At 36.7% G+C, this 25,302-nt stretch overlaps 1 protein-coding gene across 9 annotated transcripts in view; it reads left to right on the top strand.

The window, feature by feature from the left end:
* CAST (calpastatin) overlaps nt 1-25,302 on the top strand; it is a 121,502-nt gene that overhangs the window by 75,695 nt on the left and 20,505 nt on the right. For 6 of the 9 annotated variants that reach the window (XM_081288840.1, XM_081288842.1, XM_081288839.1 and 3 more), the window contains 16 exons: nt 2,080-2,145; nt 2,809-2,856; nt 4,078-4,134; nt 4,532-4,645; nt 5,688-5,771; nt 9,142-9,210; nt 10,654-10,752; nt 12,415-12,495; nt 13,139-13,177; nt 13,651-13,740; nt 13,874-13,963; nt 15,098-15,199; nt 19,261-19,344; nt 20,312-20,359; nt 21,468-21,563; nt 23,200-23,295. In XM_081288840.1, the coding sequence (XP_081144966.1) occupies nt 2,080-2,145; nt 2,809-2,856; nt 4,078-4,134; nt 4,532-4,645; nt 5,688-5,771; nt 9,142-9,210; nt 10,654-10,752; nt 12,415-12,495; nt 13,139-13,177; nt 13,651-13,740; nt 13,874-13,963; nt 15,098-15,199; nt 19,261-19,344; nt 20,312-20,359; nt 21,468-21,563; nt 23,200-23,295 (1,263 nt within the window). The remainder of the gene's footprint in view (nt 1-2,079; nt 2,146-2,808; nt 2,857-4,077; nt 4,135-4,531; nt 4,646-5,687; nt 5,772-9,141; nt 9,211-10,653; nt 10,753-12,414; nt 12,496-13,138; nt 13,178-13,650; nt 13,741-13,873; nt 13,964-15,097; nt 15,200-19,260; nt 19,345-20,311; nt 20,360-21,467; nt 21,564-23,199; nt 23,296-25,302) is intronic. The other 3 variants (XM_081288843.1, XM_081288847.1, XM_081288844.1) reach the window with 2 other exon arrangements.

Here is a 25,302-nt window from a genome sequence, read left to right as displayed (position 1 = left end):
TGCACATGATGTGATATCACTGGTGGGTGACTGGGGACTACTTGTGGACTCAATTCATTCCATGGTATATTTCAATCACACTGCTCTCATTGATGTGCTTCTGATATTTCATAAGTTTTCTTAGCCTCCTCTTGGATATCTTTGAGAGCTTGAGCTTAATGAGTTTTGTCTCCCAAATATCTTGAGCTTTCAGAGAAAAGATGCTAATTCAAGATAATGCTTATATCAAATCCTTGTCTTGTTCTGAACTGTAAAATAAAAGTCAGTCTATCTCTAAGATGTTATGTCTAGATCTGTGTTCTATATCTCTTTTCCCTGGAATATTAGAATTGGTGTTCATGGTGTTGAGAATAAGATGGAAAATCAAATAATTTCTAATCACAATGAAAACCCTGAGAAATTGTGTATTGCGGACACTGGAGCCAGATGTCCTGGCTTGGAATCCTGACTCTATACCAGCTATGATATTAGACAACCCCTGTTTGCTTTTGTTTCCTTGCCTATATAGCTTAAAGGAAAATGATAGTGCCATATATTTCATAAGACTCTATAAAGAAACAAACCTATCATGCCTGTCCCACTGCCAGTGTGAGCTGGTTATTGGCCAACACAGGAGAGACAACGTAGCTCAGTGACTAAGAACACTCAAGCCCAGCTCTATCACAGGTGTCCTTGGGAAGTAATCTAACTTCCTTAACCTCAATTTTTCATCTGCAAAATTAAGTATAATGCCAAGGTCTATCTCATGGGGTAGTTGAGTGAGTTGACACATATAAAGCTTACAACAGTCTCTGGTAGGTAAGGGGTGATTGATAAGCACTAGTTATTATTTCTTATCATCACATTATATTCAGCACCAACAACTACCAAAAATAAGTTCAGTGGTTACTGATATAAATGCACATTGCATGACAAGTTGCTTCTGTCTGTGAACATACATTTTTAATTGTAGAATAGAATTCTCCCATGAAAAAATTTTAAGTGCCAAATTGTAAATTGGAAGCTACTAATAGATTCAAACCACTACAATACCAGCTGGCTTATTTTCCTTGTTAATCACTTAATAAAGTGCACTTGCATAAACAATAGCATAAACAGAAGATGCATTAACAGTAGCATAAACAGAAACTCATTAGCAAGGATACAGTGTGAAAATATCCCAAATTTTAAAAAAATTAAAAATATTTCTTTGATCATGAACTTTATTTTCTTCTCCAAACAATAGTGTGTTGCTATAATAAGGGGTCATTTTGTGAGGGAGAGTATGTCTTCACTACTATAGCAAAGACATAGTAAATTAAGAAGATATTTGGCTTTAACCTCTTCAGATGATTAAAAATACAAATTTGTGCTGATATTATCAAATTGCAAAGAAGGAAAGAAATTATATGAATTATTAGGCTTAATTTGTAATCTCTCAATTTGAAAAAAGTTTATAAAATGTTTAATCAAGTTTTATTCCTGATTTCATATATTACCTACATCAAGAATATACTTATAATTATCTTTTTGTTTTTTGTTTTCCACAGGAAACCTTTAGTAGGGTAAAACTCTGTCAACAAATATTATACTAAGGTCCTAAATTGTAAACAGTTCTTCAGAAGAACTTTAAATTAGGTTTCTGCATGTAGGACAATGACATGTACAATAAATATCCATACTAAATATTTAAAAAATTATTTTAAAATCATATTAATAGAATTCAGAAAACTTTTTTTTCAGAAAACTTTTTGACAACACCTATGACTATGCGTTTTATATCCAAATATTGAAAACATAACTAGAAGAAATATTGCTCAAGCAGCCTTTACAAAGAGAAAGGAAGGGAAAGGAAAGAGAAATTAATTTTATTAATGGAAATCTTCACTGAAAAAATGTAAACCCAAACTGAAATATATGCCATAGACCTTAAAAGTTCATGTGCCTACATCTTCCTGAAATTTAAACATATGTATTGGGTAGATGACTGGATAAGTAGAGCAGATCTCAAAGTAAACATTTGAGCACTTTTTATGGATATACTTGTTTGACTGTCAGATAAAATAAAATCACACTTGGGGCTGTGCTCTTATATATTAGGCAATTCCAGTCAGCCAACAGATGGAAGGACCACATCCTCCTAACAAGAAAAGACACAAAAAACAGGTGATGTGGTTCATTGTTTTAGGGCATCTCTGTTTACTAATGCTCACTTAAACTGCTCAGCACACCCTAATAATTGCAGTTCACAATCTTCCATAATGCTCTGACTCCATCTTGGACTTTTCATAGGCTTCACTATTCATCAGCCACAGTCAGTCTGGCACTAAAAAATGTATTTCCTTGCTTTCTGTGCCCTTGATTCTGTCACCATCCCGTTGTTTTCACACTTTTAGCTAAAACCCAGTGGTAAGTATTTCACTGATAAAACATTCATGTTAATGACTTTGAAATATAACACCCTTAAGTATGAAGTATGAGGGCTTTTATTGTATGTTGCTTCTCTACTCATACTACAATGTTAATGGTAATGAGTTTTTACTCTTCTTTGATACACATAGCAGAAAAATAAGATATAAATTGCCATATAAATAGTAAGAGCAAAATATTGATTAATGCACTCAAGTATTTATCTATCTAAAGAGTTATAATTCCAAGCAAAGTGTCATAAAATTAACTCATAAAGTTTGTATTTATAATAACATCAAAATCATCTTTTGAGCTTACTTAGTTGAATAAAATATATAATCTTTATAAACTATATTCATTTTTATTTTCTTCCTTCTTCCTTTACTTTCTTCCTCTTTTTCTTTTTAAATCTGAATTTAGGCTGTGAAAACAGACCCTGCAGAACCTGAGAAGTCACCATCAACTAAGGTAAAAGAGTTAAGTCGGCTAATAAGTTATTCAGATTCATTTTAATAATAATAACCAATTTCCTACATTGGTGCCATGGTAAAGGGCTTTGTCAGCTAACTTTGGACTACCCTTTGAATATGATTGGATAGAGTATATGTAAAATATTTAAAACGTTAAATCTATATATTGCTTAAAAGAATGTAAAGTATTATATATATATATGAACAAAGGAGAAAGGACAAAAGGAGTGAGTATGCAATTATAGCTCAAATCATCAAGAAAAATGAATTTGCTGAACCCGGCCCCAGATAGTGTAAGGATGAGGGTCTTTGCTAAGAAGCCAGCTAGGCTAGTCTTGAGCCTCACCTGGCTGGTGTAGCCGGCTCTCAGTTATTTGGGGGCCTTTCCCTGGAGTGGATTCTCTTGACTCATGCTCTCCAGACTGAAAGCCATTGTGCCTCCACATGGAGGTGGATCCTTGGGTGTCTGCCCCAACACACAAGTTTCTCCTCAATAAAGTGCTGTGCTTTGTTTTTGTTTTTTTTTTTTTTTTTTAGATGTTTAAGCAAACACTGAGCTAAGTCTATAGGATTTTCTATGGGAAAGCTGAGATGCTTTGGGCTTAAGTATTGATCTTGTGGAAGGCCTCTTGGTGGTCCCTAAGGATGGTGGTCAAATAGTGAGCTCCAGAGAGAAGAATGCAGTGGCTGGGTGGAAATTTTTTTCTGGTCCACATTTAGGTGTTTATAATTATCTATAAAATTGCCAGAGAATTGGGTATCTGGTGATATGATCTTGCTGCTTGTAACAGAGAAAAAGCTACAGCATTCTTCATCTCCTATGAAAGATTTCTAAAAACTTAATTTATAGAGTGGGATCCCCTGGTCCACAGATTTAGTGGTCATGCTGATCATTTAATGTTTCCATAGTTAGACTTGCAGTTAGCAATTTATCTGCATGGATTATGAAAAATTGCTAGTAGTGTAGAGAAAGGTGTATTTGATCACATCATTCTAGATGAAATACTCAATTTTTAATTTTTCTGGTAATTGCCATTATTGGCAGGATTACTGTTGACCAGACAGCACACGTCCTCTGATCTCAAATAACTGGTCTGAGTGAGCTTTTCTTGAGAGACACAAATGATTTAAGTGGGAAATTGTATTTTTGAACTTGTTTGGAATTATTAAAACAATGGACTCCAATACAACTGACTTTTTAATCTTTTGGATTCAATAGACGTCTGTGGTTCATGAGAAAAAACCCCAAGAAGGAAAGCCAAAGGAGCATACAGAGGTAAATGATTATCATTAGGACATTATATTATAAGATTATATTTTCCCTGTAGTGTACTTAAAATCTCTTATCTTTTGAGACACACTTGTCAATTACTGAAATGTTTTATCAGCTAAAATGGTGCCGTCACGTGGCTATAGGAGTGTTCACAATTTACTCAAGTGATTTCTTGCTTATGGGGAGGTAGAATTTGTGCCATTTCAAATTTTATACCTAAAATGAAGTTTTTGTCACATTTACATTACTCTAATTCAAATTCATATGATTCAAAGCCACAGACAGCACAACTATTATGAGCAGTTTTATTCTGTGAAGAAAAGTATCAGTATTATGTTTAAAACTACCATCAAGTTAAAAATGTTTTTGCATGTGTGTGTGTACATGTGTGTGCTTTCAGCCAAAAAGTCTACCCAAGCATGCATCAGATAAAGGAGGCAAGCATGCTCACAGTGAAAAAGCAGTTTCCAAATCAAATGAGCAGCTGACATCAGAAAAATCAACAGAACCAAAGGTAAATAAAGCAGGTTGATAGATACAAAAACACTCACATCAACCAGATAATAATATATAGTTCCCTTATTCACACTGAGGTGTATAGTTGAATCTCTGGGGCTGAATATAGTTTGTATTGTAATGACTCGATGCTATTATTTTTTGGTTTTGCAAATGGCCTTGTAGAAACTTGGGTTCCCAAACAGTAAACTTTGAATTGTAGCTTCCTCCTGGACCCACTGAAACCTGGGCTAGGGAGAATACAGGTGCCCTGTATTATCTGCTTCTTTTTTGTTTATTGTCTGTTTGTTTGAGACGTCTTACTATGTTTCCCAAGCTAGCCGTGAACTCCTGGGTTCAAGTGATCCTCCTGCCTCAGCTTCCCAGGTAGCTGGGCCTTCAAGCATGTTCCATCATACCCAGCCTTATATGCTTCTTTATATGGAAGTCTTGAAGTGTTTTCAGTCTTGTTGTATAAGAGATGAACTTATAGAGCTAAAAATCAGGAATTTACTCCATAATTTTATATTTAATGGAGAATAAATATCTAGGAGAAAAAAATTGTTCATTATCAGCCCTTGGAAGATAATAACTAGGCCTATTTTGTAATATATTTTACCTCAGACTTTACAAATTTGTGACTTCCAAGTTAAATGCAGCCACATGTGTAATTGTTTTTAGTTAGTTGCCGATAATAAAGTCAGGATATTTTACCTAAAATCTCAGTTTCTAACTTCTCTTGAAGAATTGGAGTATCTAGCAACAGGGGACTCACATAGCAAAAGTCAACTAGAGCCATTCTACCTGGTGCAAATACATGGGGGCACACATAGCGGGTGTAATGACATCTGCCTGTTTGTGTGACCTGCATAGAGTCTGGAGGCCTTGAGGCCAACTCTTTGTGATTCTAAGTACTGCACCAGGTGCAGTAAAGCTAGTAAACAGTCTTCTCTCATGACTTCTGATAGGAAAAATTGACAGGTAATAGTGACATTTGAAATTCATGATCCTGGTAATAGTCAAAGATACTTAGTCCTGTCAATCTTTTTCCTCACTCTCAGACCAAATCACAAGACACTGTTTCTGCTGGTGGAGAGAGTGCTATTGCTAGTGTAGCTGCAACAACTATCAAACCAGATGACAAGGTGAGCACACATAAGCAAACATAAAAGGTAGGCCTCTGTGCTTATCAGGTTTCTTTTATAAGAAACATATGTTCAGATAACTCATCACTCTATCCAACTGAATGTTGTTTATGTTAAGTTTTATGAAGAATAACATGCACTTAGGGATATAAAGCAAACAAGGTGCTAAAATGATTTTAAAATTCATATAGTCAATAAGTATATTTAGCACCTGCCATAAATAGGGACCTGTATCAATGCCAAGGAAATTAAAATGTGAGTTGACTCAGATCCTGCCTTCCAAATTTATGGATATGAAATAAAAAGCAAATAAAATTTCCATGAGAATTTGAATACCCATTACTCTCAGCTTTCACTGTTGATACCAGTTACCTTGATGCTGGTAATCACAGTCACGACATCAACGTGAATTGACAAGGGATGTTTCCAAAGAGGACATGGCAGTCTCCCTGAGGGGAAAACTTATGTGTTGTGCTGGCTGGTTCCTGGCAATCCTTCCTCAGGGCCTTTGAACAACTTCAGAATCTAGTCCAGGAATACGAGATGTGTAGTAGTTTACCTTTTCTACCCAGAACAGAACAATCAGTTTAGAGGGCCTGTAGTCAGTTTGAAGCCACAAGTAAGCAACTGAAGCAACAATGAGAATATGGAAAATAAAATAGAAAAAAGTAGTATGTATTTATTTATATTCCTGCTTTACTGGTGGGCTAAATAGAAGGGAAGTCATGAGAAAGGATGGTATATCTCTCTGGATGTTTTCTTTCTCAGATTTTGGGGAAAAGGTCACATTATTTTTATCCAAATTCATTCAGATCTTTGAAGGAGTTAAGGCAAAAATTACAAAAATTTGTAAATGGCAGTATCCATCTTGATTATTCTTTCCTTGCAATAGGTCTCTTGTTTACGCCCTTGAGACCCCCACCCTGACCCCAGGAATACATATTACTGCCTTAAACCAATGAGAAGTGCTTAAATGAAACAGGTTGAAAAGTGATGTAAGGCAGAAAATTAAGATATTTTAGAATGCATTTTAAAATGCAGTAAAAGTTTGAAGTTTTATCCTGGTGTTATCAGGGAACACTAAACAATAAAACCAGGTGAAGCTTGTGTGGAATTATGTTACACACTGATTTGTGCTGAAACTTGCAACCCAGTCATTTCACTTTTCTTTGCCCCTGATTCTTCCCTCACTAAATAAGGTTGATAAGATCTGCCTTCTTATTTTAGTACATTCTATGCTTGAAGTACTATGGTTGGCTCTGTAGAACATGCCCATTGAGGTTTGGGGAGAAGATAGTATACCTGGTCTTCAGTTCAGGGAAAATTAAGAAAGGCCCCTACAGAGAGCTGTTTGATGATGAAAGGAATTGTTTTTAGTTAGTTGCCAATAATTAAAGTCAGGATATTTTACCTAAAATCTCAATTTCTAACTTCTCTTAAAGAATCGGAGTATCTGACTCAGGCATTCACAAGAGCTTTGTGAGGGTAGATCCCACTTGAGTTAGGCATGGAAAACATCTAGGACTGCAGTCTTGCAAACCCTTCCATGTGTGTTGGAAGTTTAAGATGTATTCTGTGCACAAAACGCATTCTAGTGTGATGAAGCAGGAGGTGAGTGGTGGGCCTATAAAATCATAAAAACAGGTTAGGGCTGCCATGGAGAATGCCAAGGTGAGTTTATATGTAGAAATAGGAAGGTAGAAGGTTGGTAAAGGGGTGTTTTAATAGTCCTGGTAATTCATAGGTCAGCCTAACTTAGAGCTGCTATAGAATAAGAGACTGGGGAGTTAGGCAAGAGGCATTGCAGAGATAAAATCTCCAGGTTTTAGGAAACAGTGGGCCAAATTGGACAAAGGCAAAGTAGGATCTAAGATATCCTAAGATAGTCAAGTCTGATTAAACTAAGTTGGCAGAAGAGGTGCCAGGACACAAAATTGAAGGAGGTGCTCACTGTCAGGTTAGCCCAGGAGCAGGGTCAGCACCTGAGAGTACCCCCTTGCATAGTAAGCAGGAACCTTGCAATTCTGTCCCTGGGTCCCTGGTTATCTTTGACAGGTATACAGAAATCAGAAGGGTTGGGTGGAGAAAGAGAGAGAGAGAGAGGAAGGAGGAGGAGGAAATTAAGGGAGAGAATATGAGTGCATATGTGCATGAGGTGGTAGTTGAATCACAGAAATGGTTTCAATTTGGAAGGTGTTTCAATTGTCTAGACTCTGACACCCACCGTGGTCCCCATAGTATTTTTAGCATCCCAATCACAGAAATCATTTATTTATCTCTTAATTAAATAACAAATACTTACACAGTGATTTGCAAGGGCCCAACCCTGATTTTCATACTTTACATATGTTATCTAATCCCCATAACCCCTGAGATAGTACTGTCATTATCCCACTTCACACAAGAGAATACCAAAAGACAGAAGGAGTAGTGACTTCCCAAGTGTCAAGCAACCATGCAAATCATGATCGGTAGGCAAAGCCAAGTACCTGGAGCCCATGCTCCTCACCTGTGCTCTGCCACTGGAATTCAGATACCTTCAAATGAGACACTGTCACCTATTGTCTTAAACCCAACAACTTCACCCATTTAGTTGCTGCCAAGCCCAGAAAGTGTTTGAAGCCTGGTGCTAGAGAATGGTTTGAGGTAAGATCGCCAGCACAGCACAGAACAGGAACATGTTCAATGTGTGCAGTTGGGGGCAAAGCAGAAGTGATGCCAGAGGTGACAGAGAACAAAGGACATAAACACTGAGTAGAATAAGGATGGTGCTGGGTTATGGCAACTATGATTGATGAGAGTCACAAGGATGCTTCCCAGGATCAAACTTGAGAGATTACGTCTAGATAAAGTCACCTAGGCTGCAGATTGGGAAATTACTGAAAGTCTTTGAGAGGAACTACAGAAATGGTGAGAGTGAGAGAAACTCATTGTGGGGAAATTTGAGTGATGAGATATTAGCAAGGGATATAGAGGTCTTCATATGGGGTCAGAGCTGTGGTGAAGACCCTGAGAGTCATAGCTAGATGTCAGAGCCTACAGAAAGAATCCAGTGGTTTTGCAAAAACTGGCAGTTGGCCTTAGAAGAGGTATCCGGGAGAAAGAGACAGACACTCCTGGATTCAAACCTTGATTCTGTCTCTTACTATGTAACCTGAGAAGAGCGACTAAACAAGGTTAATGTTATTTAAAGAGTTCTGAAAAAGTATATAACACTTACAAAATAACATGTGACAGGTGCAGAGCAGATGCTGAGTATATGATCGATGCTATTGATGTTGCAATGAATTCATCTTAAAGTATGGAATAGTATTGAGTTTTATAAAGATATGTGAAAAGGAGTTTTAATGTCTTTCTAAATTCCTACCAGAAAAAAGAAAAGAAATTATTAACAGAAGCTGTAGCAGTTGAATCCAAACCAGAAAAGCTATCTGAAAAGGTATGGCGGTTGTGTGCACTTCTAGATTACATGTCCAGCCTCTGCTCTGTATTTATCTCAATCTGATTTCTTGTGGGCAAACAATATGAGAGGAGCAACTTAAAGGACCATTTTAATGAATTATTTTAAACAAATATGACTAGGCTGTCTGCATGACTTTCACAGCTAATTTTGTTGTAACATTTTATATTATAACACTCTACTTTGCAAATGCTAGTTTCATTTCATGGAGTTCATGTTCTAATTTCCCTCCTGTAAATATATCTTATTTAACCAGATGTATCACTAAAGAATATAAAGTATTTCTTTGTTCTGAAGTCCGCTCCCCACCCCCGCAAAAAAAAAAAAAAAAAAAAAATTAGCCCAAAGCTAACAGGCCTTAATTTTTTTTTACACATATCAATGATCAGGTGGGTCCTAAATTTTTTGTGTGAATATCATAGTTTCAGGGAAAAAAAAGCAAGCATTTTAAGCAATCCTTTTTAATCTAAGTTAAATAGTAAAGAGTCTTTCCCCAGACTTTTCTTTTCCCCCTTCATATTTGGATTATTGTTCACAATGAGTTATTTCAACCTCAAAAATAAGATGAAAGCTCCCTTTCATTTGTTATATTGATTTAAACCCATGTAGATAGAATATAGAACTGTCAGTTCTTATAACTTTTTTTTTTTAAGAGAGAGAGAGAGAAGAGAGAGAGAGAGAGAATTTTTTTTAATATTTATTTCTCAGTTTTCGGTGGACACAACATCTTTTATTTTTATGTGGTGCTGAGGATCGAACCCAGCGCCCCACTCATGCCAGGCAAGCATGTTACCACTTGAGCCACATCCCCAGCCCTCTTATAACTTTTAACATGTATTTCAGGTGATTTCTGTTTTGTAGACAGCTGGGGGTAAGCAAGTGAATAAAACACACATACACACATATACACACACAAATGAATGAATGAATGAAAGAATACAGGGAAATCTATTTTTGAGAGAGATTCCATTTGAAAGGAGTGCTATCTGGAGATTTTGCAGGGGTTCTTTGTATAAAACTCTGCCAAAAAAATTGATAAGCAATAAATACCAAATACCATGTTGTTATAGCAGCATTGTCATAATTCTTTGTTTTGTTGTTTTTCTTTTTCTTTTATAACTGTCAGTTCACTGGGTTGGAGCTTTAATAAACTTGTACATTTATTCATGTAGTTACTGCCCTTTGAAATTGTTAAAATTGTGTTTCTTATCTGAATATAGCTTTTTATCTTGCCAATACAGAATTTGTATTTGAGGATGCAAATAAATAATAAGATCATATTTAAAACTATTTTAGCATTTGAAGAACTTTTAGTGTTTGATATTTTCTTAGAATGAGTAAGCATTTTTATAGTTAAAAAATCAAAACTGAAATATGTTTAACAAATAACATTTAAATATCTATTTTTTTTTTCATTTCCAGTCAGGCATGGATGCTGCTTTGGATGATTTAATAGACACTTTAGGAGAACCAGAAGAAACTAATGATGATAATACAACATATACTGGACCAGAAGTTTTGGTATGTGATCTGATATCTGTAGAAGTTCATATTAAATGGATAGGAGATCAAATAAGTCAGCAAATGCAAGAAAACACCTAGTATTCTGTTGCTTGGTAGAAGCAGGATGATGTTGCTATCAATAATTGCAACCAAAAATTAGTGTTGGGGATGGAATGGTTTGTCCTGTGATAAACACACAAATAAGTTGCTTCAGTAAATATTTGTACTAAGACTTGACACTGAAACACAGACCATTGGGTCTGAAAGTCTCATTTTCTATCCTCAAGATTTAAGTCCAGTGGACTGGAACTCATTTTCATGCCCAGTTATTTCCAATCCTACATCTTGAACTTAACTTTGTTCATCCAATTCCTAATTCTTAAAAAAGCAATAACATGTATTTCTTGGTATTGAAAAAGATATGATACAGACTAGATAAAAGTATTTTCAACAGATATAATGAAGAATTAGTTTCTAGAGTTTATAAAGAATACAAAAGAGTGAGAAAAAGACAAGCCAACAGAAACTTAGGATAAGTGTGATTAGACAATGAACAAGTAAAATAAGTCTCCCTAATAATTCAGGAAAATTACATTAAAACACATGAAAACAACATTTGCATTATCAGATTGGCAAATGCATTAAAGTCTGATGACTTGCCCATATCTGGTGGGTATGAAGATACATCTCTCCTTAAATCAGAGTCCACCTCCAGAGTGATTCTTTAGGGGTGTAGCTTTGCCCATGAATACAAAAAGTACAAAGAATGACAAGAACTGGTGAAACTTTTGGAAAGAACTTTGTTCAACATAGGACAGGATAATGCTCTATAGTGGTAAAAAAGGATTATGCATGTATCATCATGGATACATTATGAATTTGTAATTTTAAATAAAAGGAATGCAGAATGGCATACAGAATATACCACCATTTATATAACATTTGAAAATATTCATAGTAATCCTATGTATTACTTATGAATATGTACATATGTAATAATTTTTTAAAATATGTTCAACATTAAATATATGGAGATGATAAAGTTCAAAGTTGTGGATATCTCCGGGTAACAAGGGTATTGGATTACAGAGATCCAAACAGGAGATATCCACTGTATTTGTAATTTTGTTTCTTAGACATTAGATAAGAAATAGATATTGAATATGAACAATAATACATTTTGTTTAATATAAAGTTCAACTTTAGCCTGGTATTTTGAATAGTTTCTAGTACTACATATGACTTAAGACAATCGAATACTTTTGTAAACTTAGAACTCCTAATTTGTGAAGTATTAGATTTTTTGTTTAATTTAATTAAGTAATGAATTTTTTTATACTGGGGATTGAATCAAGGGGTTCTTTACCACTGATTCACATCCCCATCCCTTTTTTATTTATTTATTTTTTTGAGACAATATCTCATTAAGTTGCTTAGGGCCCCACTAAATTGGTGAGGCTGACTTTGAATTTGTGATCCTCCTGGTTCAGCCTCCTGAGCTGCTGGGATCACAGCTGTAGGCTACCATGCCTGGATTAAGTATTAAATTCTTAATGATTTATATTACATCTCATAGTTCCATAAATGAATAATGCAATAGTACTTTGGTTTCAGAACATTCACATAACATTCTCAGCTTATTAATTGCATAATATCTCTATCTTTGTGGTTTTATTCCAGGATCAAATGACTTCTAGGTATATTGAAGAGTTGGGTAAAAGAGAAATCACAATTCCTCCAAAATACAGGGAACTTTTGGCTGTAAGTTTATTAATCGTTTATTTATTCATTCACTTATTTATGTTTATTTATTTATTTATGTTTAATCATTTATTTATTTATTTCATTGTTTCCTTTTTGGAATATAATTTCATGTTGATATCTTCAGAGGTTTTACAAGTTAGAAAATATAATGAGGCATTTGAATTGTCATTATTAAGAAGCTCACATTATGTGTTAGCTTGCTGGAGTTGCCACAGAAAGTACCACAGACTGGGTGGCTTAAACAACAGAAAGTTTTTGTCTCACCATTCTAGTGTTGGAAGTCCAGAATCAAGGTTCCTCCTGAAGGCTGTGAATGGCTTGTGGGTGGCCATCTTATTTAGGAGTCTCTTCTATCATCTTCCCTCCATGCAAATCTTGAGTTCCAAATTTCCCCTTTTCATAAGGACACTAGTCATACTGGATTAGGGCCTACCTTAATGACCTCTCCCTTACTTGATTGCTTCTATGAAGACCCTGTCTCCAAGTAAGGTCTAATTCTGTGGAACTAGACATTAAGACTTTAGTGTCTGGCTTTGGGGAGGCACAATTTAGTTTATCACAAACTGAGAATACATCTTGACAATCATGAGGATTAATTTTGCCTTCTCAACCTCATCAGATTAATTCATGTCTGTTTCAGAAAAAAGAAGGGATCACAGAGCCTCCTCCAGACTCTTTGGTGAGTTTACATAAATGTCTTCTAAGATGTAAATCAATATTATTTATGCCTTTGGTTGGGGGAATAGGACTATCAATTCTATAATTGGAAATCACAACTGATCTAAATCAGATAATGGTATCTGTTTAGAGTAAGAGGGTGGGTGCAGGGTGGTGTCCATGGTTCATTTCATAGGTAGTTTCTTTGAAGGGAAGAGAATGGAGCCAAGAAGATATTAGGATAAAATAAACATTACGTGTCAATAAAATGACTGTGTCCCACCATGAAATTGCTTTAGAGCAGAGGAAGAGAATAATAATAATTACTGAGCATCTATTCTCTCAAATATGGGCTTTGATAAAAGTTATTTCATTGGTGTATCTCATAAAGTAGCAAAGGAGTGCAGAGGTAAATTCTTCCTTCACTTGGCGTGTAATCCCCTCCTCCCTGCAATGGCTCCCAGCATTGTTGCTGACCCTGTCTTGTTTCTTTAGAAACCTATGGGGCCTGATGATGCCATAGACGCCTTGTCTTCTGACTTTACCTGTTCTCCTACAGCTGATGAAAAGGAAACTGAGAAAGAGGTATTGCTTTTAGTTCTCTTAAGGAGAATGTGATAGAAACTCTCTTGAATTCAGAAGAACAACTTTTTAGTTCTGGTTATTATAATTTAATTTCCCTTAACTATAATTTGACCTTTTGTATTTTATTTTTCAGAAATCTGCAGGAGATGTTTTAAAAGCTCAGTCAGTGGGGGTAATCAGAAGTGCTGTTCCACCTAAGGAGAAGAAAAGAAAGTTGGAAGAGGTATCAGTAATTATTCCTTGGAAAAGAACCTTGGCCCACTGACAGTGGTTGCTTCCCTGAGTCTGATCTTGCATTACCTATGATCAGGAATATGTTCCCTCCCCTGGGCCTATGTGGCATAGTGAAGCCAATGACGGAAAGATTGATCATGTACAGGCAAGCCTGTATCTCTATAGGACCTTATCAATGATTTTAGCACAGTTATGATCTAAGACCATTTGACCACAACGCATAGAAGGGAGAAACCAGAGAAATTAGGTTCTTGGAACATAAGATCTTAAGTACAATTTCCTAGAAGAGTTCAAGCCTTGTTGGATCATTAGAGGGATGTCACTGGCAGCTGTTTCTGACCACCTTTCTTCACTACAGTCAACCATGTCTTAATCTAACAAAATCTGAATGGGGATCCTGCAGCCCTGAGCTGAATGAGAAAACGGGTCACATGTATAAGCAGCCCAGATAATGCTGAGGACAGTTTCTATCATAGCTGTTTCTGTTTCTCTCCTCCTAGAGTGGACAGTTTATTTTTATCTAACTGACTGGGGGAACAGTGGTGAGTGCCACACCCTGAAAGTGGGAGTTCCTACTAGGATGAGCCATTGTGCCTTTTGAGAAGAAGGCAGCAGCAGGGGCCTTTTCAAGTTTCTCTGCTTTCCACCCTGCTATTTTGTTGAAGGATAGGGCTGCAAGGAGCCATTTTTAGAAAAAGAAAAAACAGAGTAGTGAAAGTTTAGTACTTGCATTTTTATTTTGATAAGAGTATTTTATGGTATTATAGTTATTACTGCAGTCACACTTCTAACTTGTAAAGTAAGGGGCGAAGTGTACCCGAGAGAGCGCTATCACTATAAGAACTGTCTTAGCCCCAGTTTTCATTCATTGGTAAGTTCTTTTTCCTTTCTTTCTTTGCTTAGGTTTCAAATAAAATTGTCTCTAAAAGACTTCCCCAATCCACAATGCATCTTATACATTTAAGATGTGTATTTCACAAAGAAGTAAATGGATTGTTTGTACTCTGGGGAAGTTCGTTCTCTCTCTCTCTTTCTCTCTCTCTCTCTCTCTCTCTCTCTCTCTCTCTCTCTCTCTCTCTCTCTCTCTCTCTCTCTTCAAACCAGAATTTTTTATTTCCAACAGGATGCCATGAGCGATCAAGCATTTGAGGCTCTGTCAGCTTCACTGGGCACCCGGAAGTCAGAACCCGAACTCGACCTTAGCACCATTAAGGAAATTAATGAGGTACTGACCTTGCAGCTGATATACAAAGCATATTAGTCTGCAGGTTCTAAAACTGAATGCCTCTCATGTGTTTAGAATTTTTGGAGGGGGTGTATTTTACAAGGGATTCAAAATGAACTACTGGGGCTGGGGATGTGGCTCAAGTGGTAGCGCGCTCGCCTGGCATGCGTGCGGCCCGGTTCGATCCTCAGCACCACATACCAACAAAGATGTTGTGTCTGCCGAAAACTAAAAAATAAATATTAAAAAAATTCTCTCTCTCTCTCTCTCTCTCTCTCTCTCTCTCTCTCTCTCTTTAAAAAAATATGAACTACTTTCCATTCTGCTTTACTTTCAAATATGGTTAATTTAGATATTTATTGTTGATAGTTAGCAATCAAGAGAAATGTTTCTCTGTCTTTTAAATAGTATAGAATTTACTATTTTAAATGAACACTAATCTCTTTTGCCAAAACTTACATGGCACCTGACTAAACAAGATAGCAGGAGGCAGTGGCCTGGTGAGGAAAGAGGTTTGTTTGCTTTGATGAAAATTGTTCAGTTGTATTTTCAGAGGAATGCTGGGCATTTCTCTCTATGAGGAGAATAAACACTATAAAAGGATAGGAAGATCCTTTTTATATAACCATGGAGAAAGCAATTGAAAGTTATCTCAAGTTAGAATAAAATAAAGAACATTACTCAGCCTCAAAGAAGAATGAAATTATGGCATTTGCAGGAAAATGGATGGATCTGGAGAATACCATGCTAAGCAAAATAAGCTAATCCCCGAAAAAACAAAGGCCAAATGTTTTCTCTGCTATGCGGATGCTGGGGCCGGGGGGAACCTGTGGAAAAATAGAGGTATTTTGACTTAGGCAGAGGGGAATGAAGGGAATGGAAGCAGGTATGGGGTAGGAAGGATTGTAGAATGTATTAAACATTATTACTCTGTGTACAACCAGAAGAATGAGAAGTAGTACTCTGAAAGCAAGGAAGGAAGAGAATCTATATATTTAAAAAGACTTAAAATTGACTAAAAGACATAATTTTTTTAAATTGATGACTAAGCTTAACTTAGTTTTATTAACCAAGTGTATACAAGAAATGCAGATGATGATTAGCATAAACATCAGAGTGTCAGAGAAGGAAGGGTTTCTGACTAGGATGGGCAAATGGTGGGATTTCTAGTGTGGTTGACAGTTTCACCATTTTACAAGGTGGTGTCACAAAGTTATCACCTTAAAACAATGCATTATAGACTTGTGCAGGGTTTAAAAATTTTTTTCTGTCACTCTGTTTTGCAATAAAGCAGTTCAAAAAAGAAAAATAAAAACAAAAACAAAGCCACAATTATTAATTGGAGCTTCTGCACATTTAGAGCACTATGCCAATTCCTGTGCATCTCACCAGCCTCCAAGACCTTAACGAGCCTTCTGAGCCAAAGCAAGCTTGTATTTGGTATAGAAAAGTTTTGATATCAAATTGCAGTTGTTGGCCTGTAATCCCAGCAGCTCAGGAGGCTAAAATAGGAGGATCACAAGTTCCAAGCCAACCTCAGCAATTTATCAAGACCCTTAGCAACTTAGCAATATGAGAAAGGACTGGGGATGTGGCTCAGTGGTTAAGCACCCCTGGGTTCAGTCCCTGGTACTAAAAAAATAAATAAATAAATAAAAACTAAAAATAAATAAATGACAATTTTTGTAGAAATTTTCAACTTGGTCTTTAAGGGGAAAAGAGAGTTCCCTGTGTTTGACAAGGCAGTGTCCTGTGGGAGATAGAGACACAACCTGGGATCCTCCTCCTCAGGAGCTCCACCCTATCTGCTTAGAAGGGGAGCTGGGGAGTGTGTTGTCACAATGCCTGGCCTCTGATGTCACTTCCTGTTCTGAGTCACCAAGGGAGTGGAGTCCCCCTAACTCTCAGGAACTCTCCTGGGTCGGGAACAGCGTGGTCCAAGATGGGCCAATTTCTAACTTCGACTTTCTTGGAGGGCTCACCAGCCACAGTGTGGCAGGATAAGTGTTATGAAAGTGAACATAAGGGAGCAGGAGAAGTAGTCCCTGTCCTCCAGGACCAAGTAATGTATCTGGAAGACAGGAAACTGATTACTACACTACAGAAGATGCACGTTGTTTGGATTAGTCAGACACAAACCTATTGTCACAAGGAAAGGGTGGTCTTGCAGAATGCTGGGGGAGTTGGGAGGCTGGGTGGAGTCATGGTTCCACCACCAGTAGGCTGTGGCCAGAAGTGAATGCACTTTCACCTCAGGCTTTTTACAGATCATTAGAGTGATTTAATAAGATAAGAAATGTGGGAGGGAAGGCATAAACATAATATAAATTCTAGCACCAAAAGAGTCTTGCAGTGACTAAAACTAGATATAAAAAATGTAATTCATAAGGCAGAGTGGGTGACTAGTACAGGGATACAAATGAATGTATTCAGTTTTCTCTAGAAAATCTTGGGGCAGCAGTAAGCTAAAATTCCAGTGAGAACTCTTCTTTTCTACTCTTATGACATACTAGTTTTCCTTTTCACTCATATCCAAAACATAAATATTTCCTAAGAAGATCTTTCAATCCTCTAGATACTTAAGCTGAGTTTGTAGTACTTAATACAGATACTTTGCAGTAGTCTGATGTTATGCTGAGGCTCCTGAGGTGGCTACTGTCCACTGCCACTCCAGCACGTTCCACACTAGACAGCTCTCTGTGGAAAGTACATAATACCTCAGAGGCAGGGACTAGGCCTCCCTGGTATTCTTATAACACAAATCAGACGTGTGTTTATTCTACATCAGAATCTCCCCCATTTTTACATGTGGTTATCTAATCCATTGTTATTTCAGTTCAGTAGACTTTTTTGTTGTTGTTTTTTCCAGTGCCTATTTGGTACAAACCACAGTATAGTCATTCAAGAATATGAAGATCAAAGATAAAAAGAAAGTATCTAGCTGTGTGTATAACTCTCACTGTCCACAGCCTAGAGCAGTCTTGCTACACAGGGGCCCCTTGATCAAGTTCATGCAGGCTGTTATGGCCAGAGACCTCACTAATCCCTGAATTTGAGGGTACCATTGTGTAATAGAATTTTCTCCATATGCTACAGCAAAATAAAACTGGAACTGTTAAAAGAAATGGCAATAATTTTTTTAAAACTTTCATAATTTAAAAATGTTATCTAAAGAATAATAAAATTATAAAAACTTCAAAACTTAGAATAGAGCCTGGCTCATTAAAAGTGCTTGAAAATTAATCAAAGACTAATCAATTAATGGAAAACTACACTCATAGGCTGAGATGTAGAAGGGGGCACTGGAGTGAGTTGGAATTTGCTCAGTTAATTTCCCTCTTGATTTGTGAACTAAATCCATGCCTTGATACAGATATAAAAATTATGACTTGTTGTGGAATGTTAGACTTCTTACCAGAAGACTAAGCTGCAAATGTTATGTCCTAGAAGTCGGTCTCCTGTAGAGCTATACTTTTATTTCTAGTACAGTTAGTTCTTTATAGGTCAGTAATGGCATGATGTCTTAGTGTTATTGAAGGAAGTTATTTTTAAAAAGTTAAAACCAATTATTCATGAATTGGCAGAGATTTGGGATTGGATGTTTCTCTCAATTCTGAACTAAGTTTAGAGGTTTAGGATGAGGATTGATTTGTGCCCTCTCCCTTCCTTGGACAACTGCCTCATCGAGTAAGACAGATGAAGTTTATTAAAATAATTGCAGCTAATTTTGGCACTGCACTTAAACTGTCCAAGGATCTTTTCTTTACTCTTTTGTGGTGAGCCTTCAAGTCAGGGAGCTATGTAAGGATTATAGCAGCACATTTTACAGCTGAAGAGGCTAGGGGGCTTCCTCAAGTCACAGAGCCTAAGAGCAGAGCAACGTGCTCCAGGATTCCTGGCTGTGTTGTGTTCACTGTCACCCTACTGCCTTGCTCATTACTGCTCACCAGAGCTCACGCTCTTTTCTGATTTGGTGCTTTGGTAAATATACAAAGCAATGTCATCTCATTTTACACGCATCATCCAGCTTCTTCTTCTTTTTGTCTCTCTTTGGTCATCAGGCAAAAGCTAAAGAAGAAAAACAAGAGAAGTGTGGTGAGGATGATGAAACAGTCCCAACTGGATACAGATTAAAGCCAGTCACGGTAAAATTTTAGCTGCAGTGCTAAAAATTAAAGCAGCCGTATACTTCTCCTGCCTTTGCATCATGTTCCCGTGTGTCCCTACCCTTGACACCAAGGAAACTTATGTTCAAGTTCAGATCTGGGCTTTGAGATCTCTGGATCCTTTCTCTTTAACTCTTTGCAGTTAAAAACCTTTTAAGGTTGGGTTTTCCTTCCTGGTTTCCTAAGTAGGGACCATTGGTCAGTAAAGTCCCACCAATTCAGTTATTTCAGCTACTAACAATGCTTGACACAGATCAGTAATAATTTTTTCTCTAACTGCTATGTGAATAAAAGCACCATAGATCTGCAAGTGGTAGACTTAAACATACAACTATTTAGCAGTATCCTTAGCATTAAGGTAGTTGTGTTGTTTTGGTCTGGGGTGAGGATGGTAGACTAACTCCTGTAATTACATTTGCAATTAATCTCTGGAAAACTTACATATTAAACACATGGTGGAAGATAATTGTTATTGTTATATGTCTTTTTATGGGAAGATTTTCTTATTTTAAGAAATGTCACAAATTGTATAACATCATATTTAAGAAACTAAAAGCTATTTATCACAGGAATGGTATCTACCTCTTTACCCTGGGTTGGATATTTTTTTAAATTTCCATTTATGTGGATGTACTTTTCTTGCCAACGTCCTTTTAAAATGATTATTACTCTTCTATTTCTCAACAGATAGAAATGTTTTTCAGTAACTTTTAATAGTAAATGCACATCATATTTGGTAACATTTGGCATAATGATCTTTATATAGCTGAAGTCCTTTTGATATACTGTATAAAAAGTTAATCTAAAGCAAAACTTCACTCAAATATAAGAAAAAATAAGCTTACTCTCATATTCTGCATTTCTCAAAAACAAACTTAAACTTAATGGGACATGAAAGCAAAATTTTCAATTTCATTTCCAGTGAATTTTTCATTTTTATTTATAGGATAAAGATGGAAAACTACTATTGCCAGAGCTTGAAGAAAAACTCAAGGTTAGAAAATAAGTCTTTTTTATACTTAAAAAACAACAGACATTTAAGTATAAAATAAGGTAATTTTAACAAATATATTTTACTATGGAGTCTTATTGCCAACTTAGTAAAGAGGGGGAACTGCAGATGATAACACTTGGCTGATACCTCTGACTCCTTTTCATGTATTTTAATGATTATTTTCTGCATGAATTATTAGTAGATGATAAGTTTCTAAGATTTTCATTGAATATTAGGAGCTCTGATGCCTTAGATGAGATTAAGTTGCACTTACTTTAGAATTTGATCTAGACCCATCAAATTCCCCTATTCTATATTGACTTCAGTTGGTAGCATTGTCATGATAATTCTAATTAGCAACATTTATAAACCACTTACTTTGTGTTCAAAACTGTAACAAATGCATTCTTGTGAGCTTTTTGAGTCCTCACTGCATGAAGAAGCATCATCATTTTCATTTGACAGTGAGAAATGGACAGAGAGAGAGAGAGAGAGAGAGAGAGAGAGTTACAAGCTAGAACACAGCAAGGCTAACACTGCAAGCTCAGGCTGTCCCTGGTGGGACCCAGCGTCTGAATGACATGCCCTGCCATCACAGGCCACTGCTGTTAGTTGACATCTCTACAAGGTCTAAACTAGTAATACCACTGCCCCTGAAACAACCAGGTTAACACAACTTTGCTGCCAGAAAGCCACAAAGACATGGCAAAGGAGTACGTGACGTGTTTCTCCGACTTAGGCAGAAAAGAAGTGACTCGGAAATAAGAGCACAGTAATCACATTTGAAAAAATCTATCTAGGTCTTCATTGGGGAGAATGGGAAATTCTATTTGAGCAAAATTTTTCTGAAATTGATACATCAGGAAAACTTTTGATTAAGTAAGCCATTAACAGTAGTATTGAGCTATTTAGGGTTTCTTATTGTGTTGTGACTTTTCCTTACTTGATCAATGAAACATATGCCCCCTATAAGTTAGCTTTTGGTTTTAGGTTCTAAAATGTAGTCATCCTACTATGTGTTAGCCAGCAGAAAAATATTGCTCTATGAAAACATTTTTTACAAAGTAGAAACAGTTGCTTCATAATATACAATGTTCCTATGTTACAGCCCCTCAGTGAATCAGAACTCATTGCTGAACTTTCAGAAGATTTTGGCCGGTCTAAATCTAAAGAAAAACAATCAAAGCCAACTGAGAAAACAGAAGTATGTTTCTGAAAATATAAATCTCTACTTTTGAAGGGTTTTATGTTTTGTTAATTTTAAAATATGTGAAATCAGAATGATTTGACCATGATGGAGTGGATAAGCTCATTATACCATCTTTTTTATGTGCAGTTTTCGTCTTATCTTTTCCTAGATGTGTTTTCTTTAACCAAACAAACCCTGAAATTCTTGCAATTTAAGACCTGCAATTATTCCTTCAGGGTGCTCTCAAATACATACTTTGATCCATTGATCAGGGGTTCTATTCTGTTTCTGTAACTTACCTAATGTTGTTATCATCTCTCCCCTTGGGTCTCAAATGGCTTATTTTTTCATTTTCCTTCCTGTCTGTCCTACATGTCCACCAAAATTATTCTTTCTAAAGCATATTTGTATTCAAATCATATCCCTGCTCCCACCAGGGGGCTTCCTATTACCTACAAAAGAAAAGTTCCTACTGATGTGTTGTTGCCCAAGCCTCCTTTCCCAGTTTCCGCAATCACTCAACAGTAAGTACATCTGTCTCCATGGTTTTCTTCATTTGGTTCTTTCCATTGGGAATAGCCTTTCCTCCTAATTCTAGATCACCTGAAGTCTATTATGTGTTAGCCAGCAGAAAAATATTGCTCATTCTTCTAAGTCTCTGCTAAAACATGGCCTTTATCTCTTGTCTTCCCCTCGCTTAACCATACCATCCTTCTAACCTGTGTGAAGGGTGCAGCATGGCAGGGAATCCTGCCACTCCTTTTTTACCCCTAAAGCATTGATAACAAACAGGTTTTTAGCTGTATTGGTCCTTCTCCAACTCTAACATTGAACATGCAGTTTAAAACAGGAAGTTTCTTAAAAGAAGAGATCATGAAATAGATTATCTGCTGAGTACTTTGCATAGAGGACAGGCTCTCATAAATGCCTGGATTTGAAATTTGACTCCTGTAGTAAGATATGATACAGTTCTCAAACTTTATAGCAAACATCACCTAGAGGTTTATTAAAACATGATTTATTAGCCTTTCCCTCCCAAAATTTCTAATTAGTACATTGGAGGCCCAAGAATCTGCATTTCTAACAAATTGCTTGATAGTACTGAGGCTGTTAGTCCAGGGACTATTCTGAGGTCACTATTACTCCCTGTACATGTAACTGTTTATAGTTTATAATGTGCCCTTAGATTTATATAAATATACCATTTTATGTAAGATTCTCTTGTATTACATAATATGCATATTTTATTCTTATATATTGTGTTGTGACAAATAATACAAATAATAGCAATAATCACTCAAATTTGTTGAGTTTGCTGTGTTTCTAGGTACTGTGGGTTACACTTCACCTGTGTTATCTCATTTAAGCCTCTTTATCAACCCTTGAGATGTAGGTACTGTCATTGTTCTCATTTTGCAGATGTGGAAACTGAGTCTCAGAGAGGTTTAACAACCTACCTGAGGTAAGAGGTAAAGTGAAGTTAAGATAATGATTACTAAAGAATTTTAATGTGCCTAGATTACACACTTTTGAAAAATCTTTAGGTATTCAAGAGACTCATACTCATAACATATGATACTGCAGTGTCCTGTTGCTCCATCATTGACCAGTTATTTCTAAAGTTAGTCAAAGAACCTGTTTGTTTCCCCAGAAAGATAAGGTTGCTGCCCCCACCACTGTGGCAGAGACTGTGTCTCGAACCTCTATGTGCAGTATACAGTCGGCACCACCCAAGCCAGCTTCCATGGTAAGTGATTCTCTGGGACTAATTTTCTTCCTATCAGTCTCTGCTATGCATTATCATCAAATCATTGTATTCTGAGAAAATAAACAAAATATGATTTAGTTATACTATTGAAAATTCAAGCTAGATTTAAATTTTTAATTAAATTGTTGCAAGCTGTGTTTTTCTTTCACCTTCTGAAATTATTTCTATTTCTTTGGCTAATATTTTCATCCTGCTTACTCACTGTCCTATGTCTTTCAAGCCTATTTGGAATTTGACAGATAGCCAATGCCACTTTTCTTACTGACTCCTGATGGAATAACTTCCAACAAAATCATTATGATTTCACTCCACTGTCTCAACCAGAAGAGGAGAGATTGACTCAATTCCCTTTCATTTTCTTCTTCATTTCTTGCCTCCTCCTCATGCTCTAATTTTTTGTATGAAGTATGATATTTAACTAATTGAGTCTTTGTTTACTTTTGATTTCAATGGATTTTGTTTCCATTAAGTGATGATAGAATCTGATTCAGACAATAGCGTCTCTATTAGAGACTAAGTCAATCTATACTGTGAAGAGCTAACATGAGTCACCAACAATGCCGTTGTTCTAGATGCTTGGCAATATCTTCTCATTGGATTTTTACAAGCACACTGTAAACTCGGTTCTGATCATCTTTCCATAATAGAGGAGAGAAATGGGGCTTTGAGTTGACCTTGAGAAACCCATCTAACATTTTAGAGCCTCGACTGAGATGAGAGCTATGGCCCTTGCTTTCAGCTACGGTACAGTTTGTTCATATTTATATGGAAAAGGGCAGAGGAAACATGAGTGAAAGAGCCCCTCTTCATGGGAGTTAGGAAAGACTTTTGGGTGAAGGGCAAAGTCACACTGGAAAATGGAAGTAGCACCATTTTCCAGGGAGACCAGTCAACTAGAATAGACCAACAGAGACATTTGGAGCCCCTGGTCTGCTTGGGATGTGCACATCCATTTGTTTGAGAAAAGTGGCATGAGGGGTCTTGAAGCAAGTGAAACACAAGTATCTTGAATGCTGTGTACTGGCCACTTCCTGTCAAGGAAGAGCTTGGTGTCAACTACAAATCCCCCAGTCCAGGGTCTCCCTCCTGCCTTTATAAATGGGACTTGATTCCCATTTATAAAGGCAGGAAGGAGACCCTGGTGTTAGTTTTTGAGTGTTGGTTTTTGAGGCTTCTACCAGCTTCCATTGTCAGGCCACAGGCCACAGGGATAAGGAATAGGAGGGGAGAAGTGAATCCAGGAAGAGTCCAGTGACCAGCAGTGGAAGCAAAGATGGTTATTGGAATCAAAAGGACAATAGCCACATTCCAGAGCAGAGCTCTTGTGAAAAACCTTGAGCCACCAAGTGTGACTGCCAGGAAAAGCATTATGGGACTCAAGACAGTTTCTTCCCAACTTGACCCTGACTACATAGTTGAGAGTTGAATTTTTAGTGAGCAAAAAGGAACAAAAATGTTACCTTCCTAGACCTCCTTTCCTAGGCCTCCACCCTGTCAACTCAGGCAACAGTTGCCAAGGTTTCCATCAGTGAGGCAGTTGGCATTTCTGGGATTGTGACACCCTTGGGAGCCAGAAAGAATAGCAGCAAAGTGTGATAAAGGTCAGAAGACCTCAGAAAGCATGAGGATTAGTGAGTGAAGGAAAGACAACCAGCAGAAGGAAATGGATGTGAGTCTAGGATGGTTCTTTTTGTGTATAAAAAGAAAATTTACTAAGGATATTCAGAAACCTGAGTACTCATTTCTGAATTTGACATGAAATACTACAGAAATGGAATTTGTAGTCCTTAGTCCTGTTTTCAGTTTCCTTCAGTCCTAAGACTGTTCTCCTTGCTTTTCTTTTAACTCTGTTTCAGTAATTTCTTAAACCCAATGTGGGAGAAGGGTACAGGTTTGGGAAGCAGTGGTTTCCAAAGGTCCCACAAGACTTAGTATGACAAAACAGAAGTATATTGTGAGCAGGTGTCTCAGATACCAAGCCAGATT

The sequence above is a fragment of the Spermophilus citellus genome (genome assembly GCF_964194105.1).
Source record: "Spermophilus citellus genome assembly, chromosome: 1".
NCBI classification, from domain to species: domain Eukaryota; kingdom Metazoa; phylum Chordata; class Mammalia; order Rodentia; family Sciuridae; genus Spermophilus; species Spermophilus citellus.
Note: the sequence above shows the minus strand (reverse complement) of the source record. Positions and strands in the feature narration are given on the sequence as shown.